The 17,616-nt window shown below is 45.8% G+C and overlaps 1 protein-coding gene across 1 annotated transcript; it reads right to left on the bottom strand.

The window, feature by feature from the left end:
• Positions 1-282: 282 nt before the first annotated feature.
• On the bottom strand, positions 283-16,067 carry sha (shavenoid). Its single transcript, XM_075670612.1, has 5 exons — positions 15,621-16,067; positions 12,704-13,027; positions 8,974-9,221; positions 2,671-2,814; positions 283-1,317 (listed from the first exon to the last, which is right to left on the bottom strand). The coding sequence occupies exons 1-5, from the start codon at positions 16,065-16,067 to the stop codon at positions 405-407; spliced, it is 2,076 nt and encodes a 691-aa protein (XP_075526727.1). The 3' UTR covers positions 283-404.
• Positions 16,068-17,616: the final 1,549 nt, after the last annotated feature.

The raw sequence follows: 17,616 nt of genomic DNA, 5'->3' as shown, positions 1-17,616 counted from the left end.
GAAGCTCAGTGAAATGTATGTAGTTTGCTTTCCTTCACATTTCATAAGCCGGCTTTATTCGCTGTGCGTTGGATGTGTCCACATCCATTTTAGATAAAAGCGCGCCCTGGCCACGCGACGTCCTTTTACTGCGTTAGATTCGTTGCGCGTGCCGGCATGCCGACATAGTGCTGTTCCATGATTGCTTGCAATGCTCTTATATATATATATATATATATATATATATATATATATAAAGTTAGAGGATAAGCGCTCCTTGCAACTGCATCCATGTCTGAGTAAGCGGACGTTAAACAACACAACAAGCTTATTTAGCGGTTTCGGCCGGCAAACTGACAGCGCTGGAAGCAATCATGTCGCGGGGCTATTGTCATTATTATTCTTTTTTGTTCTCCGAGCCAACGTCAGTTAGAACTCTCAGATGTGTCCAGCTCAATCAACGTCACAAAATTTCCTTTCCCATTAAGAATGTCTCCCGCCGCGTCTCCAACTTCTATGATCGTGACGTCCGGGGGCGACGGCAAAGGCTGCTTTCCGCTGCGCTCGGCGCGAGACCGCAGGCGCCGCCTCGCGCGACGCACGGCTGCGACCCTCGCCTCAGTTCGGGGCGAAGGGTCCGAGTAGTCCGGATCGTACTCCGAATCGGACGGCGACGGAACCAGACTGTCCGAGGCCACCGACGAGCAGCCCACACTGTCCCGCCTCCTAAGCTGACCCCTGCAGACGTGCATGAACTCGATGTCGCCCGCCGTCACCCTTCGAAGTGCGTCCATCGCGTCGAAGCCTCGCCGACACGGCGCGAATCTCGGGCCGGTCTTGATGCAGTTCTGCAGCGACTCCACGCTCATGTACAGACCGGCGCGCGGAGGCTTGAAGGAGCCCGACATCGACACGATCATATCCGGACTGAGCTCACGGCCAGAGTTCACGATGTACGTGGGGCGTGTGCCCCGGAGGGAGTCGAAGATGATCGGCTCGTCGAGGGCTTCCAGGAGGGTCTGGTCGGGAGGAACCGACAGTTTGGACAAGTTCCTCGAGTTCAACGAGTCCCAGGGAGAGTAGAGCGAGTCCAGCTCGATGCTCGTGGAGGAGACGTTGTCGCCTTCCAGGTCGTCGGGTCGCGACAGTTCCGCGGGAGAAGAGCAGAGGCGCGGCGGTGGCCTCGGTGGCGCCTCCTGGTGGGAGCGTTTGGGCAATGGCGCCGGCAGGACGTTCTCGTAGGAGGGGTTGTCCGAGTTACCGTCGGGTTCGCAGCGCACTCCGGAGGGTTGTAAACGGCTTTCCTGGAGTTTATGGAGCTTCTCGTACAAGTCCTTCCTGTAAAAAAGAACATTCCCGGCTTTTTAGCCGGCCATTTATACGTCTATTGGCAGCACAGAAAGACAGCATAGTGGTGGGAAGTGTTGATTTCTTTGGTTCCACGAAAGCGATGTTTGAGTTAACGCTACGGTAGTTTTTTGTGTATTATCATGTCATGATCTACATTTTAGAGAAATGTAGTCACGCAAATTTTTTTCATTCTCAAGAATTCAGTCGCTAGAATCACGTATCCCGTGGTTTTCAGACTCCACTGGCTAACGCGATTGCCTTCTAGCCTGATATATATACAGGTTTATATATATATATATATATATATATATATATATATATATATATATATATAGCGGCACCCTAGTCTTCGCCTCCCCCGCCCCTAGAGCCATTTAAATGTTCTGTTAGAGCTGATACGATCATGCGATGTACGCATTTGCCGACACCCTGCGCCGTGCATTCTTCATCGGTTAGCTCGCAGGGTCAAGTGCGTTGCCACTGCCACTTGTTTCCCGGCCCACTTGAAGTATGGCTCCAAGGCAAGCTGAGTGCAACTCGGAGGATTCCTATCATCAACACCGATGAGAAAAATATGCAACAGCGAGGCGATGCGAAAACAAATCGGTATGCAACCGTACATTTTCACCGAATATACATCCAAACAAGAATAAGAAACACAGACAGCGAGAAAAAAGATTTGTTGTGTGCGTCCTATCAAGTACAGAAAGTACAGGCGCACATGTGCGAACGGTGATAAACAGAGGCACTCGCAAAAATTTTGTGCAAAGCATGCCAAAAATTTGATTAGTCTTACAGCATCAATGAAAAAATTGTGGACAGTGTATATGAAGTCGGCGAGATACTTGTGATTAACAACCAGTAGTTCTTTTGTTTGTTTGTTCTGTAAATGCGCGCGAGCTGATATCAGAAAGCGCACAGTTTTATACATTGGAAGAATAGGCGGATCCGCTGCCTGATCCTATTTCAAGTAAACAGTTTTACAACTGCAGTGACGAGAAAACTAGATATCACCTCTTTGCCCGAGAGCCGCGCCACAGTTTATCCGATCCCGTGTCCTACAAAAGTGTGCTGAATCAAAAGCTTTCCCGTACGCGGATGCTCTTACGCTCACTCGAACGAGCTTTATTTATAATGTAATCTGTTTGGCAAAAGCAAGACGTCGTCCTTCTCGTGTCTACACGTCAGATAATGAAATCTGCTTTGAAGCTCCGTTCTACCGCGCACGTGAAAGCAAGCGTGACAGGGGCGAGGCTGTAAAGCTTCCTGTTCCGGATGTCTTTAAGAGGGAAAACTTTCGGGCTGGGCGCACAAGTTCCGACATGGCGGAGCAAGACTCACCGGAAGAGGTCAAAGCGGCCTTGGGGAGCTTCCTTGCCGCACGCCTTCTTGCGTCGGCGTTCAGGTGGCCGCGGAGGGTAGGGGGAGACGTGAGCCAAAGCTTCGAGGGTCGAGTCTTGAAAGCTCTCGTTCACTTCGAAGAACCTGTGCAGTTTGTTTTCGTAAACCTATTTTAGAGAAGGCCCAGCTCTTATACGCACTGTTTATCTATCTATCTATCTATCTATCTATCTATCTATCTATCTATCTATCTATCTATCTATCTATCTATCTATCTATCTATCTATCTATCTATCTATCTATCTATCTATCTATCTATCTATCTATCTATCTATCTATCTATCTATCTATCTATCTATCTATCTATCTATCTATCTATCTATCTATCTATCTATCTATCTATCTATCTATCTATCTATCTATCTATCTATCTATCAGTCACGTCTTACAAGAACTCCCGCCAAACGATAAAAAGACGGCATTTTCTCGCGGAGGATGGCCCCAATACTTTACGCCTAATGGACCACAAAGCCTCTGATAGGTGTGCTAAATAGGTTGCGATATTTGTTACCGATAAATGTGAAGCGTAATATTTACAACGCGCTTATACATTCTCGATTAACTTATTGTTTTCTAGTTTGGTCAACCACTACACAAACTAACTTAAGATCAATTCAAACACTCCAAAACCGCGCACTGCGCGCGATAGGTAACTTAGCACGTACTGATACCACTAAACCATACTATAACAAATATAAAATATTAACAGTATCAAAACTTCACACTTACAAATTATTCCTCGAAATTTCACGGCAATTCTGGGAAGACAAATGTTCCTTCCAAAGTAAATACCATGGCAAAACGACAAGCTATAACCTCAGAAAAACTCTGATAGGAAAACCACGTTGCAGAACAAAATACGGAGATCAAAAACTAGCAGTTCAACTTCCTAACCTTCTAAACGACTACCCCTTGTTATCGGACCTGCTAAATTCTGGAATTTCAAAGCAAAACTTTAAGAAAACAGTAAAAGAATTGTTACTATCCGAAGACTAACAGAAACGTTCAACTTCAGGTATAGAAAATTTTGTACATGTTTCTTGTTGTTGTTTTTAGAAAATTGTGTAAACTTTAACCTTTCAGCTACAGGTATGAAAAATTTCGTACATGCTTCATTTTTCCTGTTGTTGTTGTGCTTCAATTTTTTAGAAAACTGTATAAACTTTAATATTTTTTCTTTCTTCTTACGCGAATTGTGTACTCAAGTGTTGAAAATGTGTACTATAATTTCATGTGTGACCTCCTGAAAGCCTGCCACTGCCATGTTGCTGCCAATGTACGGGTGGCACGGCCTAGTCAGGCAAATGTTTGCCTTTAGCCGTGTCCCCTAAGACAATCTGTTCATTGTCTTAAATAAATCAATAAAGAAAGAAAGAAAGAAAGTATATGTAGAGGTCACTGCAACATGATCAGTACACGTTCAGTACGCGTCGTGTGGAAGCAAATGTTAAGGCCAAATCCTCTCTACGCTCATGGTGAAGTTTGCGTCAGCAGACCTGACCGCCGGAGTATCCGCCGAAGCGTCATCACGCCATATGAAGCTTAATTAAAGACAGATGAGAAAGAATGAAAAATGATTGATAGTGACAGTTAGTGAATGATAACGCTATAATGGAGATCGGTAGAGGTTAATAATGACTAGTAATGACTACTAATGACTTGTAATGACTACTAATGACTCCGAAATGACCAATATTGTCTAACGACGGCTTGTAATGACCACAATGGATTAGAAATGACTACTAATGACTACGAAATGGCCGATACGTCTAACGACGGCTTGTAATGATCTCATTTGATTACAAATGACTAAAATGATTATTAGTGAGCAGTAATGACTAATAAATACTGAAATGACTTGTAATGGCTAGTAATGACTAGGAAATGACCAATATGTCTAATAGCAATTTGTAACGACTACAATTGATTAGAAATGACTAGATATGCTTAGTAATGACAAGTAATGACTAATAATGACTGAAATGACTTGTAATGATTACTAATGACTACGAACTGACCTATATGTGCTACGACGAATTGTAACGACTACAACTGATTAGAAATGTCTAAAAATGCTTAGTAACGACAATAATAATAATAATATTTGGGGTTTTACGTGCCAAAACCACTTTCTGATTATGAGGCACGCCGTAGTGGAGGACTCCGGAAATTTTGACCACCTGGGGTTCTTTAACGTGCACCTAAATCTAAGCACACGGGTGTTTTCGCATTTCGCCTCCATCGAAATGCGGCCACCGTGGCCGGGATTCGATCCCGCGACCTCGTGCTCAGCAGCCCAACACCATAGCCACTGAGCAACCACGGCGGGTTAGTAACGACAAGTAATGACTAATAATGACTGAAATCACCTGTAATAACTGCTGATGACTAGGATATGACCAACATGTCTAACGACAGCTTGTAATGACCAAAATTGATTACGAGTGACTAAAGATGCTTATTAATGAGCAGTAATGACTAGTAATGACTACGATATGACCAATACGTCTAACGACAGCTTGTAACGACTACAATTCATTAGAAATGACTAAATATGCTTAGCAATGACCAGTTATGACTAATAGTGACTTAAATGACTTGTAATGACTACTAACGACTCTGATATGACCAACATTTGTAACAACAGGTTGTAATGACCATAATTGAATACAAATGACTAAATATGATTAATGGTGAGCAGCAATGACTAAATGAAAAAAGAGAAAGAGAAAGGGGTGAATGATAAGAGGAGGAAGAGTAGGCTTTTGCCGTTCACCTCTTAAGAGAGATCTTAAGAGACCCTGTAATCTTTTTCACTAATACTAATGTCACCTACCATGGTTGGCATTATTAGCATGCTTTGGTAATACATTGCAAAGTGTGACTGCATGTCCAAAGCCGTACGACCTGCTTGCAGTATCTCGTACTTAGCGTTTTTTCTTCTTTTTTGTATGCCTGGCGGTAGGCGTCGTCTAACTGACCAGTTATGACTAATAGTGACTTAAATGACTTGTAATGACTACTAATGACTCTGATATGACCAACATGTCTAACAACAGGTTGTAATGACCATAATTGAATACAAATGACTAAATATCATTAATAGTGAGCAGTAATGACTAAATGAAAGAAGAGAAAGAGAAGAGGCAAGGAGAAAGGGGCGAATGATAAGAGGAGGAAGAGTAGGCTTTTGCCGTTCACCTCTTAAGAGAGATCTTAAGAGACCCTGTAATCTTTTTCACTAATACTAATGTCACCTACCATGGTTGGCATTATTAGCATGCTTTGGTAATACATTGCAAAGTGTGACTGCATGTCCAAAGCCGTACGACCTGCTTGCAGTATCTCGTACTTAGCGTTTTTTCTTCTTTTTTGTATGCCTGGCGGTAGGCGTCGTCTAACTGACCAGTTATGACTAATAGTGACTTAAATGACTTGTAATGACTACTAACGACTCTGATATGACCAACATGTCTAACAACAGGTTGTAATGACCATAATTGAATACAAATGACTAAATATGATTAATAGTGAGCAGTAATGACTAAATGAAAGAAGAGAAAGAGAAGAGGCAAAGAGAAAGGGGCGAATGATAAGAGGAGGAAGAGTAGGCTTTTGCCGTTCACCTCTTAAGAGAGATCTTAAGAGACCCTGTAATCTTTTTCACTAATACTAACGTCACCTACCATGGTTGGCATTAGCATGCTTTGGGAATACATTGCAAAGTGTGACTGCATGTCCAAAGCCATACGACCTGCTTGCAGTATCTCGTACTTAGCGTTTTTTCTTCTTTTTTGTATGCCTGGCGGTAGGCGTCGTCTAATTAGGGATGCGCAAAACCTGATACTCCCTGTTATGGACTTCAGGTTTTGCGCATGCTGGCTAAAGGGTCGCAAACCGCCGCACGTACGAAATAACCCAGAAGGAGTACAAATGTGCGCCAGCAAGGCGTATGACTTTAGGAGCGCAAGGACGCTTGGGCGCCATTTCTAAACTATATATTTTCTGACAACATCATATGTAAAACACACATAGAAGTTTTTTTTTTTCACGGCGAGTTTCGCGTTAGTCAAAACCTGCAGCTTTCAGTCGAAATCGCATACCGATGCTCTTTCCACTGAACGTATATCTATTTCGTTTATTTACTATGGATGGATGGATGGATGGATGGATGGATGGATGGATGGATGGATGGGTGGATGGATGGATGGGTGGGTGGATGGATGGATGGATGGATGGGTGGATGGATGGATAAATGGATGGATGGATGGATGGATGGATGGATGGATGGATGGATGGATGGATGGATGGATGGATGGATGGATGGATGGAAACACTTTATTGAGAGTCCCGGGATACGCGATTATCGTGCAGAGGGCCACTCTCAAGTTTGGACGGGCAGGCTGAGCCTGGCCGCCGCATCGTGGGCTCTCTGGACGGCCCACATTTGGTCCCCGTAGTCGGGGCTTCGCAGTGACGTATTCCATCGTTACTGGTCAGTCTGATCCGTGCCTTCTAACGAGGGGCGTCGCCATAGCATCTGTTCTAAGTTATCTGAATCGCCGCCCTGAGGGCAGATATTGCTCGTATACGCGCCTGGATAAATCGAGTGTAATAAAAATGGGTTGGGGTATATCCCTGTCTGAAAAAGTCTGAGGGTTATTGTCGGCGCTTTGGTCAGTTCTTTGTGTGGCAGCAGATAGACCCTCCAACTAACGTAGAAGTGTTGCGTGACCTCGTTGTAAGTGGTGGCAGAATCTCTATTGTAGAATGTCGTGGGCTGCGGGGATTCTACATGGGCACGTAACCTGAGACCTCGTGCCTTGGAGTCGGCCAGCACATTTAGGTTGGTGAGCCACTCTTAAAAAAAAAAAACCTCTTGTTTGCTGGAAACCATGTTAGCGTAGGTGGGTATGTGTGTTTACCATGTCCAAAATTAATTCGTGAAATGTAAACTGGGTACGGCCTAGCGCAACAGGAACCATCGATGAGCTTCCGAGATGGCCAAGAAACCCGAAACGGTCCTGTCACTATCTCTGCCATTTCTCGGACCAGCTAATGTGCTCTAGTGATAGCAGTACCCTAAACCCGTTCTACTTCAAAGACGTGAACAATAGACAGCGTGTCACTGTGTTAAAGCGCACCAAACGTTCCCAGCCCAGACTGTAGCAGAGTAAGTTTTGTCCTTAAAACAAGACTAACGAAAATAAAAAAGAACCACTGTCATTATTGAGAGGACACTGCTCAATATTTCTTTAGAGGGGAGGGAAGCTCCGTGATGAAATGCAGTTCTCCTATGCGAGGGTTTGTACGTTCGAAACCTACAGCTAAGTTCGTATACAGTAGCTTCGTTCCTTTTTGGTCAAGGCAGAGATACATTAGTAGCGCGTACACGCAGGGCTACTTGTCACGCTTAGAATTGGTTGCTGACGCCAATCGATTTCGTAAACTGTATTGTCCCTTTCTTTTCAATGCTTAATCGCTTCCTCTTGTGTAGGGCAGGAATTCGGACGGAGCGTATATATGCTTGACTTAACGACGTATTCATCCTTTCCTCCTCCTCCTCATTTCTGGGAAAAGGCGAATGTAAACTAAAATTTAAGATTCCTGGGTTTTGACGGGCTGAAATAATGACCTCGTTATGAAGCAAGCTGTAAGTGGGTGGACCCCGGACTAATTTCGACCAGCTGGGGTCAAAGTACAGGAGCGTCTTTTGCATTTTGCCCCTATTAAAATGCGGTCGCCGTGAGCTGAATCGAACCCGTGACCTCGAGCTTAACAGCGCAGAACTACAGCAACTACGCTACCGCAGCGGGTGAAAGGATGATTTTGATTATACTGCTTTTCTTTGGATGACGACGTTTAGGGCTTTGTTTCTTTTGCACGTTCTGAAAGTTCTTAAACGTGAACTTAAAGCACACAATTTCTTAGAAAGAAAGAGAGAGATAGAGAGAACAAAAAGGAAGTAAATGGCAGAGAGTTAAACTGCATTACTGGGCCGTTAGTTACTGCGTAGTGGCGGATGAGAAAGCATGTACAGACTAATAGCACTGAGGCTTTGGCTTCGTTTCTTTCGACAAAAGACTGCACACTGTCGCTCACTTTTATTGGCGAGCAAATATTGACTGCGAGGCTAAGGTAAAAGCACGGGCCTATTCCTTAGGAACAAAACAAACGCACACCTTCGAAGAGATGTCCCGACGAATGTTGTCGAGCGCCAACACGCCCGTTTTAATTAGTTACCTGTGGCAGTCGGATCCAAGCAGTGGGTTGTGCCGCACGGCGCTTGCGCAGGCGCCATTGCAGACGCCGGCAGGGTTGTGGCCGCAGTCTGAACTCTTGGCGAACTGGTGGTGGTTGTGCTGCAGCTGCTGGTGGCGGTGGTGGTGGTGGTGTACGTTCGTGTAGTCGTCCTCCGGTATGTCGACGAGGGTGGGCCGGAACCGGAAGTTGCGCAGCCTGGCTCTGGCCGCGGCCACCATCTCGCGCACCTGCATAGCGTGAAACGCGGCGTGCGCCGACGTCACCGTGCGAAAACAACAACAACAACAACAAGATTAACTACTACTACTACTAGTACCACAACAACAACAAACAACCAAACGTCTGCTGCGGAAACTTGCCGAGGGGAGACAGTGTAATATTGCGAAAAATCGCAATTGCAAAATGCAGAGTGAAACGCGATGCAAACAAACAAACAAACAAACAAACAAACAAACAAACAAACAAACAAACAAAAATCCCGAATGCAAAAACTTAGCCACCGTAAGCTGCAAAATAGGAAACACAATACTTAAGCGGAAGGCGCCACTAAAGAGCAACAATAACTAAACGTAGGCGGGTAAGGTGTTCCATCCAAAGTATTTTGATTTAATCGGTGAGCAAAGAATGATTTTTGGAGTTGTAGTAGTAAACAACTTTATTTATTGGAGTTGAAATTTTCCTTTCTTGAATTTCGCGCGCCGAAACCTTAGTGTCTGTGTGATTCCCCCAGTACCTGTTACAAGAAACCTAAAGCGCTGTTAAATTCTGCCGGACTACTTGGCGCTGTAACAAATGCTCAGATACTCCGCCCCAGTAGCTTTTCCTTCGTTGCCCTAGAATCTTGTCCGCGAGTACAGAAACGAGTGGATGGGGGTCAAAATCCACGACCGTCGCAGCGAGGTAAGGCGGCAACTTGAGGGCAGCGTCACGGCGACCCTTTAGTTTTTTGTGTATTTTCTCAGCTACAAAGCCTCTTCTGGTAATAAGAGTGACCCGCGTTGCCACTGCATAAACTCAATTTACTTAACGCTTAACTGATATTACTATGTTGTGCCGTCATAAAACATGGACGTGAACGTCTGTGTCTTCGTTACTGCGTGTAGATTTTATCACTTTGGTCTCAAGACTATTTGAGTATTACCACTACCGAGCTGCTATTATAACAGTCAAACTATATACGGAAGTGCGCATGCAATATGAAGTGCCCGATCAATGGTTGAGTGTATATAGCGGGAAACATTTTCTTTCACATAAGCACGCCTCCAACAGAACGAGATCGAATAGTCTCCATTTGAGAGGCTTTCGCGTAGGTAATGAGAGTATCGAAGGTAAATTGTGTAAAAAAATATATAGGCATAAGTTCTACCCTGGGCGGAGGACGGCTTTATTGAGTAAGCTTTGTGGCGAAACGAAATGACTTGTACAAGGTTGAAACTGAAAAAGGGGTCGTTCGAAATAAACGGCGTGGTTTGATGATTCAACCTGTGCTCCTCGCGCAGGACACAATGGGGCATGCGCATTCTCGAGCGCTGCACAGCGACACCCTTCTCTTTTCGTGAAATAGGGCAGGAAAAACAGAAAAAGAATGAAAAGATAATATGTCGCTGGAACGATCTAAATTTGGTATGCAGATATTTCCATTACCATATATAATGAGCTCATATAGCTGCGCCAGGCCGGTGAGCTGGCTCATCAAGGCACGTGCTGGTTTCGAAAAAGTTTGTTTGTGAACTTTTCGATCTGCCACCCAGGTAAAGCAGTCATTCTCTCTTTATTGAGGTACTTAAATGTGGTACTTTCTTTCCTTTTTACTAAAGCTGAATTACGCATGAAGAAGCAACGACGATCAGTAGTCAGGGCGAACCTATGCGGTCATAACAGGAAAGTTGCGGTCTCGTGTTTGCGTTGAACTTTGCGGTGATGGGGGCCCCGCGTCTCACCGTGTTGCACGACAGGCACGTAATCACTATGGCGCTAAACACTCCGCAGAATATCATTGGTTGTAGGGCGCGTCATTACCCGCTTCACTAGAGCATTTTGCCACTCATAGGTTCCAACATGCGACTTTGACCTACATAATATTTTCTATTGCATTCCCAATCTACTCTCACGCTTTCGAATAAAAAACAAAATAAGGCAAGAAAAATGCGCATGGTGCACAAAGCACAGGTACAATTCATGGTGCATATTTTAGCAACACTGGTGTACAAAATGGCGATAGAAGGCTACGATAACTGCTGGAAATAAGCGGGCTTCTAAATTCCCGCGTAACTGCGACCTTCCATTGCCTTAGCTGTCCGGTAATCTTAGCGGGCTCTTTCGATTGGCAAAATCGGAACCCTTCTAGGACTCTACTTTCAAGTGACGAAAGAAACTTAAGGTTCCTAGCAGGTGCTCCGGAACCGAGAGGGCCAGTGGAATCCAGCGCCCCCCGCCTCCTTCATGTTTTGTACTGCAAATGATAGTAAATTAAGTCTTAGTTTCACAATAATAAAAAGAAAGATTGTGTAGGCGAAATGAGCACCGGGTCCCGCCCCCTTTGCTTTCTCGCGCACTTGATTTCAATTCACAACCTAACGGTTGTCAATTCAAAAGAAGTGCGCAGGCGAACTATATAAGCAGGCAATAAGGTGAGGGAAAATCCCGACGAAACGCGTTCTACGCGTCGACCTGACTTGCAGATTGTGGATAAGTGGCTATGCTTTTTATTTGATAATATCTTTTTTTTTAATTTTTTGTTGCTCCAAAGTATAGTGAAGTGAAAAGTTTGTGGATAACATCCAATTTGAAAGGTATTTTTGCGCAGAGCAAAACGAATTGTGGAGAAACTACGGCGTCGATTGAAACCTTCCATAAATAAAGTTCGACATGTTGTCAAAGCTGCGCTTTCAGTTCGTTAGAACAATGCGTTCAACACGACCAAAACATTCAACATTTGCTCTTAAATTAACGCACATTCAAAGGCACGCACTGTAACAAGAATAAAAACATAAATTCTGCATATAAACGTGCTTGAAAGCCCATGCGTTCATTGACGCCGGGAGCGAGCGGAGATCAAACGATAGCTGAGCGGACTGTGGTCTATAGCTAAGGCAGTTTCATTTTGGCACTTGTCATAGTAGTTCCTCACAGTCACTTGGCTCTGTAAAATTGTGACCGTGCAGTCACGTACGTGACTTCTTGCGTCGTCCTAGGTATTCCTCATCTGAAATCTCACAGTGCGTGCCCGCGGAGCAGCCAAGTTACACCGCGACGTCTCTAAAGATTTACTATGAGACCGCAACAGTCGATTACCCGCACGAAGACAGAATAAAAGCGACAGAACGGGTGTCACACGTGCCAGCATTCGTCTTGTGTTGTGTACAGAATGAAGTGTGTAACCTACGATGTGGTCAGTTCAAGGTCTCGAGTCCATTGTTTCGGCCATGTCCCTTCGCATTCAAACAATCAGTAGCCTTATGAGTAAAGATAAAGCGAATGCGGCAGCCGCTCAGGCACCTCAGTAGGCACTATGTTCTATATTGACATCGTATGAGAATTCTTTATTGTGTTTTTTCTTGTTTTCTTTTGTTTTTCAAAATGAGGCTCGCACGCTACTGCACTATAGAACCTGCATTGAGAATCCAAAGTTAAACCGACGCCTTTTTTTTTTTTTTTAAAGCGAGCCACGCAGAGCGCGCAGAGCACGCAGCTCAGCATCGTGGCGCACCTTGGTCAAAAACTCCTGCGCCGGCGGCGGGGGACACGCGAGCATTTCCGGCTCGAGCAGCTCGGGCCCGAGGTTCATCTGCAGCGCGGCGCGTCGCACCGAGCTCCTCGACTCGATGTGGTGCAACAGCGCCGCCTGCTGGACAGCGTCGCCACTACTGGTAGCGCTCCCATGCTGCTGCTGCTGCTGCTGCTGCAAGTTGGCGGACCGCTTGAAGAACACGTCACGGGTCGACGACTCACTTCCGGAGCTGCGAGGCGTGTCGTACGCGTGGAAGTGCTGCTGCTCTTGCCGCTGCTGCTGCTGCTGGTGGTCTTGGCCCGGCTGCGTGGCGAGACCCAGAGGTTTAGGCGAGCTCACTTAAGCGCCGTTAATGACTGAGAGTCGGAAGTTAGAAAACACGACGAGCGCGACGAAATAGTTGCCAAGCGGGACGCTTTCGGTCGTCGCTTTGTTCTACAGAGGTCCGGCGCGGCCTGACAATTGGCATTACAGCTTTGTTGTTGTTCCTTCTTTCGTCCCACTGTCATCCGCGAAATTGACTTTCCGGGTAATGGTTGTGTTGAGAGAGGATGGACATTTGCATGATCACGAAATCTGTGGCGTGTTGCAGATGAGGCAGTTGGAGCGGAAATCGCCACCACCTTAATTCACGTCACTGTTCACACGTATATATACAGCGGGAGAGAGAGAGGAGGGCAGGCACGCTTCGTAACTGCCTCTGCTGCGTTAGAAAACGAGTCAGCGTCCGAGAAATTTCTCGAACCATTTTCCATTTCAGCAGCTTTGCCAATGCCAGCGCCTGCTAAGCTTCGGATCGCGGTAAAATTTCTTTTATTTATGGCAGATAACCTAGGGCTAACTATTTACACAGTCACACAGTAGCCCTTACATAGTTCCGTTGCTTTTTAGTTTATTAGACATCCTCACCAAACCTTATAAACTTTAGACTGTCAAGACCTGTGACGTACCAGAAAGATACTACGTTTTTAGAGCGTAGCTCTTAGGCGCCCGTCCCGGCACCGAGCGTCAGCGTCGGCGTACCTCGTAACCTAGCAAACGAGGAAAGCGAAGGATTGATTGATTGAATGATCGATTGATTAATTGATTCTTTATTGGTTTATCAGATATACATGTGATGGGAGGCGAAGTGAAACGCCATTCAAGGATGGCTTGAGGGAGTCCTTCGCCCCCATACTGGCAAAGACAATAGCAGAGGTACACACGTTTTGTTCACATGGTCGCACCCTTTAACAAAACCATCATATTAAACACAACATTGTCATAAACATTGAGAAAACCATAAAATGAGACGAGAGCGAACGCGGAGCGCAGCGGGTGGGTGAAAGACGGGTACAGTGAGGAGAGCGCGATGAGGAAAGCGAAGGAGGAGGATGCAGCGCAATCATGAGGCGGAAAACGTAGGAGGAGGGTACGGCGAAAGCGTGAGTTGAAAAGCCTAGTGAGCCTAGCGCACGACGGGCTTTGGAGGCGACGATGGCTACAAGATGGCGCCAGAGTAGCGCGCTTCGTCTGCGTGGAAACAACGCGCTGCATGAGCGGAGGTCTGTCTGCGGCGGCTGCTGCAAATCGCGCACATGCGTCGCGATTAGCGAGGCAGTCGCGCCACACTTCGCTCCGCCTGCACCGTGCCGCATGAGGCAGCTTGGGCACGCCAGCCTATATATCGCGAAACGAAAACACAAATGCAGTTGCACTCAAATTTCTCGTTACAGAGTATCATAGTCGTCGGTGAATTTTTTTTTCTTACTGCACGAAGATTCAGCAGCCATTTTCCTTTTACCCTGCACCTCCTTAGGGAAATACAGTGGAGGTAAGTACGGATCCAGCTGCCGACATCCAGGTGCTGCTTCCTTTTTTTTTTCTCTCTAATCCTAATCGTGCTGAGGATCTCTACTTGCGGAGACAGCGGGTTGGGGTGGCCCTGAGACTATCCATCACCCAGGTCTCCGGACAAACAAATGGCAACCATGGAGAGTATCCTAAGTACCCAGCTACTGCAGCTATACAGCAGATACTCGATGCCTGTTTTTGCTCGGTCCAGGGACGTGTACATACCCCTCAATAAGCTAAAGAAAGTTCAGACAGAAGCCTGTGTGTGCCGGATAACCACATTCGTTGGGCGACATGTCAAGAAATTGCCGACATGTCACTGCAGTTCCTGCAATATGCACAGCTCCGTGAATTTCCGATATAATTCTTATTAAGCATGTTGGGAAAACATTTGAATGAAGGGAAATTACACTAAAGGGAACGCTGCTCACTCTTTTCCCTAAAGCATGCATTCTCTTACGCTTATAGCACGGACACACTCCATGGAGCGCAGCACCGCTTCTCCTACTGCAAACAAAGAAGGCGCTTATTCTATTCCTATATTTAGGGCGAACCAATAATAGAAGACGTTAGCGCCACTTACGCATAAAAAAATAAGCGAAAATGTGCGTCTGCATAAAGTTTACCGTTATCAGATGTAACATCACCGTACCGTGATATAATAGCATCTCCCCTTCGTAGCGGTGTAATTACACCACTACTACATGTCCAGTCTTGCCGCTGTAACGACGCCGCAGGCAAAAGCGTTGTCAATGCGATAGAGAAGCTTCAAGTTGACAAACAAGAACCCCATGACGTCCCCAGCGTGCTGGCACATGGTTGGAAACAGAAAAAAAATATAGCGCACCTTCGCGTATTCCTCATGGAGCAATTTCCATTCTTGGCCGCAGTAATCTGCGGCTGATAGGCAGTTTTCTTATGCACCGACATAAACCTAAGGATCGAGAGAACCTCGCATGCCCGACCCAAAAACCAGCATCTGTGCCGTGGGCAGCAGTCAACGGGCATCTATTCGTATGACATCATAGCCTATCTGGGAGGTCTACATGTACCGGTCGCTCACCCCGTTTACAGGCTGTTCGTCCAGGTAGCTGCGGAACGTCGACTTGGCACTGCCCTGGCGGACCCGCAGGTAGACGAGCACCGCCAACACGTAGGCCAGGCCGAGCACGCCCAGGCAGAGCCCGACGACGGTGAAGTCCGTCGTACGCCGCTCGACGGGCGCTATGCCGGGCGCCCAGCCGGCCCGAAACGCGATGCACGGCTCGAACACGGCGCCGCTCTCGTCCGCGCACCGGACTCGAAGCAAGAGCAGCTTGTGCTGGAGCGTGCGCCGCTCGTGCTCGTCTCCCAGCCACTGGAGGAAGGTGCGGTTGCTGGCCTGGTAGAGCGCGAACGGCTGCTGGGCTCCGGCCGAGAGGGACGGCGGCGCCCGCGACTCGATCCAGCCGGCTGGGCTCAGGTACTGGGTCCGATTGACTCGACACCATAGCGGGTCGATGGGAGCCATGCCTGCGACCAGTCGAGTGAGTGAGCGAACGAAGGAATTAACCATTTCATATTCAAGGCGGCTGATTTGAGTGAGATGATGAGTGGTAGGCGTAAAAAAATATAAATAGTATAAAGGGATTTAAACACGATATAGAACGAAGAAGGGGGGGGTGGGGAGGGCACAGCTTGTCAGGTCATTCCTAAGATGCCCGTCTCTTAAACAAATTTGTAGAGAGCGAGCCCGAGTCTCTACTTTGAGGGCTACCTACTCTTTTAGTGTCATTATCGCGCCAGCATATTTCGTGTGGTTGCGGCTACTGTGAATAGCAGGGATATACCATAGTTGGTAAATCAAGTTGCATGACAACGCGATGCGAGATTCACTACAATCTGAGGTTAGCGTTCTTATATGCACTTGACGCGTCCATTGTGTCTGGAAGCTACTTTCTGTAGCTCGAATAGACCCACACAGTACGGGTTGTGTTTTGCAGCTAGAAGGCAAGATATACAGGGTGATCACTTTCGTGTTTTATAAAATTTTAAGAGATAGCCTCTTGCAGATAACATAATTCTATTCCGCTAGTTGTATTATTCACAGAGGTGGATATTACATGCACGAGAAATTGAAACACGTACTCAAATAATAAAAAAATCGAATTATTTTTTGACTAATTTACCTTGCGGCATATATATTGCTACTTACGAATTGCAGTTGGTGAATTTGCAAGGCGAATTCACTTGGAATCAATTTCCAGAATGACGCCAGTTTGCAGGCATGTGCCATCAAGCTTGCCCTAAATGAACACTGTTGCTGCTCTTACTTATTTACCAAAGAGCTCTTTTATGCATAGAAGCACAAAAGTAACTGGAACGCCCATGTATTTCGTCCCACACTTTGGGAAATCATATCTAAAAAACTAGTGTCAACCTGGACGCTCATTTGAAGTGGATGCGTCTTGCAACCTCACCGGCTACAATTCGTTAATTGCGATATGTGCAGTAAAGTAATTAATTGGGCAGTTCATCAGTGAATTTTTCATAGGTAGATGAATATGTGTTTTCGATTTCTCGTGCTAGTAATGTCCGCCTCCTCGGATAAAGCAGCTCAAGGAGGAGAATTATGCTATCTGCCACAGCCGATTCTTAAAAATTACCTATAGATGACAAAATTATCACCCTCTATATTTAATAAAGAGCAATTAAGAGCTGAAAATTAGGTAGACTGTCCTATTAGGGGCAATTATAATAACAAGAATTCAAGACAACGAACAAACAGAAAGAAAGAAATTATTCAGAGTTGTAAGCTTTTTACTGTAGAATCTGACACAAGCAACAATGGTATTGCGAATAAGAACTATGGCATATTCCTCCTAAGAAAGAAAAAAGATAGGTTGGAGAAGAAAAAGAAACGAATCAAAAGTTTGTCTTAGTAGTGATTCTGGTGTAAGCTTGGTATAAGAGATCGAAAACTGCCGTATGAAGTCTTGGCGAGTGCAAAAGGCTCCATTTTGTCTTCTCTTCTTGCAAATGCGTGCACTAGGGCCTGGTGCTGCGCATTCTTATATTTC

This window comes from Dermacentor variabilis, chromosome 9 (assembly GCF_050947875.1).
Source record: "Dermacentor variabilis isolate Ectoservices chromosome 9, ASM5094787v1, whole genome shotgun sequence".
NCBI classification, from domain to species: Eukaryota; Metazoa; Arthropoda; class Arachnida; order Ixodida; family Ixodidae; genus Dermacentor; species Dermacentor variabilis.
Note: the sequence above shows the minus strand (reverse complement) of the source record. Positions and strands in the feature narration are given on the sequence as shown.